This window comes from Marmota marmota, unplaced genomic scaffold (assembly GCF_001458135.2).
Source record: "Marmota marmota marmota unplaced genomic scaffold, marMar, whole genome shotgun sequence".
NCBI lineage: Eukaryota > Metazoa > Chordata > Mammalia > Rodentia > Sciuridae > Marmota > Marmota marmota.
In genome coordinates this window covers 12,919,072-12,921,612 of record NW_026000169.1, presented here as the reverse complement: position 1 = coordinate 12,921,612, position 2,541 = coordinate 12,919,072, and the positions used below count along the sequence as shown (strand labels likewise).

The following is a 2,541-nucleotide window of genomic DNA, read 5'->3' as shown; positions in this document are numbered from 1 at the left end:
CCAGATCCGTCCCCGGAACCCGCGCCCGCCGGGCCTGAGGCTGGGGGTGGGGGTAGCTGCCGGGAGGACACGTAGCGACGGCCCCTATCCCTGCTGCACTCCAGTGCGTGTACATTTGGTGTTCTGCTACCCTTGGTTCACGTGCCACTGACAATAATGAATGTTTCGGAAATCACCAGAGGAGAATGCAATTATTACTCTAAGTGCAAGAAAAAAAGCTTGGCTTTAATTTCTGTTTGTTCAGGAGATTAATATATATTTCCTCCATCTCACCCCTCGCAGACCAAGTTGCGGCAGCACGGGACCGGAGACCTGGGGGTCCCGCAAGACACTTTCCCCTAGCCTCCCAGGACCCTGTCTCCTGCCGCTTAGGGCGGCGTGGGCAGTGCTCATCCCGGGGCACCTCCGGGTAACTCTCACTAGCAGTGAGTGAGTCATGCTCCTGGTGTGGCTCTGCAGAAAGGTAGCCCCGCTCGTGCTAGCCTGTGCTCCCGCGGCTGCTGGGCGAGCGCGCGCGCGCGCACGGTTTCCCCGCGCAGTGATGTGGCAGCAGCGGCAGGTCGGATCACGTTGCTGGCCCTGTGCTGGTACCCGTTTGAGAGAGGATTAAGGAGGGAGGCTTTGGAGGTGCCAGCGGTAGTAAACGTGGGCTCGGCACACTCCCGGCGTGGCTTATCGCACGGGGGATGGGGGCTCAAAGAAAGAACGTTAGCGTCTCCAGAGGCGCAGAGGGGCGGCGGAGTTTCGCCAGAGAGTGATAAATGCTGCATTGCTTTTCTGTGGCTGCCCCTCTTGTGCCACCCCCTCCNNNCCGCGGATGGTACGTTCCGCACGTGAGCTGGGTGCTGGTCTGGCCGGCGACGCGCGTGCCCTGTGGCCAAACACTGCCCGGAGTGAGAGCAAACTACCATCGCAGTGGGGCCGGCGCGAGTGTGTGTGTGCGTGTGTGCCAGAGAGCAAGCGACCGCGGGGGGGGTGGGGGGACCAACTGCTTCACACTTTCGACACTGCACTGAAGAGGGAGAGCTAGAGAGAGAGAGACTGGAGACGCACCGATCCCCCCAAGATCTCCCAAGGCTACCGTCCCACAGATTATAGAACAGAGACCCCAAAATCGAAACAGAAGAAACAAACAGCGATTGAACATGGACGAAGGAATTCCTCATTTGCAAGAGAGACAGTTACTGGAACATAGAGATTTTATAGGGTAAGGTGCAAGCACCCTTGCGAATATCTATCTGGGCTTCGGTTAGATTTTTTTTTTTTTTCCTCCTCCAGAAAGTGGTATGGAGCGGATAAGGGCAGAGCCCCTCCCGGAATGGGTGCCTGATGATGATTTCTGTTTTGCAGACTGGACTATTCTTCTTTGTATATGTGTAAACCCAAAAGGAGCATGAAGCGAGACGACAGCAAGGTAAGTGTAAGTTTCCGATGTTTCCCATAACCTGCCTCGATAGTTAATTAGGGCCATTGATTTCACAGTGAAGCTCTGCCCGCAAATATATTCCAGCCTGTGAGCTTTCCCAACTGTGAATTTTAAGTGGCTTTCTGGATACTCTCAGGGGTATATTAAACATCATACCTGAATTTAAATTGCATTTCAAGAACAGTCCAGAGGAAAGAGGTTTCTTGGGCATAGTTCTATCACATAGTATGTTGTGGAGGGGTGGGAGTGGGAGGGTTGCTGTGTCCAGTGATTGTTTAGCTTATTGTTTTCTCTCTTCCACGACACTTATATTAAGGATACCTACAAATTACCGCACAGATTAATAGAAAAGAAAAGAAGAGACCGAATTAATGAATGCATTGCTCAGCTGAAAGATTTACTGCCTGAACATCTGAAATTGACAGTAAGATGCACATTTTCATTCTTTGCTGCTCTCCAAGGGCGTTATAATAGCCTGGTACGACTTACAGAGATGTAAGAAAAAAATGTAAATATTAGAGGCCTGACTTAAAACTTGTTCTATAGTGTACAGTTTCCCAGTCTCAGAATGGGTGTTTCAAGCTGAAGGCAAGAAAGCATTTATAACCTGTCTTAAGGAAAGCTCAAGAAGTGTAAGAATAGTAGTTCTTTCAAAGTGCTTGCCTAAGTTGCTGTGCTGAATGGAGAGCCATCAAGCCAAATGTGTGCTTTTAAGTAACCAAGTGCCCCCTTCTCTTTTGCACCACTGCAGACACTAGGGCATCTGGAGAAAGCGGTAGTCTTGGAATTAACTTTGAAACACTTAAAAGCTTTAACAGCCTTAACCGAGCAACAGCATCAGAAGATAATTGCTTTACAGAATGGTAAGTCAGTTCAGGGAGGCCCGTTAGCCTGCTGAAGCGGGGCAGCCCGCAGACAGCACCCCCACCCCTTCAGTGGACTCACTCTCACTTGTGAAAATTGCTTATACTTTCCCTTCATTGGCAAGTGCCCATTTCCCTAAGCATCCTAGAGGCTTTCAGCTGAACCCGGAATCAGATTTTAAAGTGGCGGTTGCGCCCTCTCCACTTAGGTTTTTTCAGCTGGGAGGACAGCGCTCCCCCCCCCCCACAACC

General features: G+C 51.1%; 1 protein-coding gene across 1 annotated transcript in view; it reads left to right on the top strand.

Annotated features, from left to right (window-relative positions):
- Positions 1-813: 813 nt before the first annotated feature.
- Positions 814-2,541, top strand: part of Bhlhe41 (basic helix-loop-helix family member e41) — a 7,827-nt gene continuing 6,099 nt past the window's right edge. The window contains 4 exon segments of the mRNA XM_048787192.1: positions 814-1,207; positions 1,351-1,414; positions 1,743-1,850; positions 2,178-2,289. Of these exon segments, the coding sequence (XP_048643149.1) occupies positions 1,146-1,207; positions 1,351-1,414; positions 1,743-1,850; positions 2,178-2,289 (346 nt within the window). The 5' untranslated portion in view covers positions 814-1,145.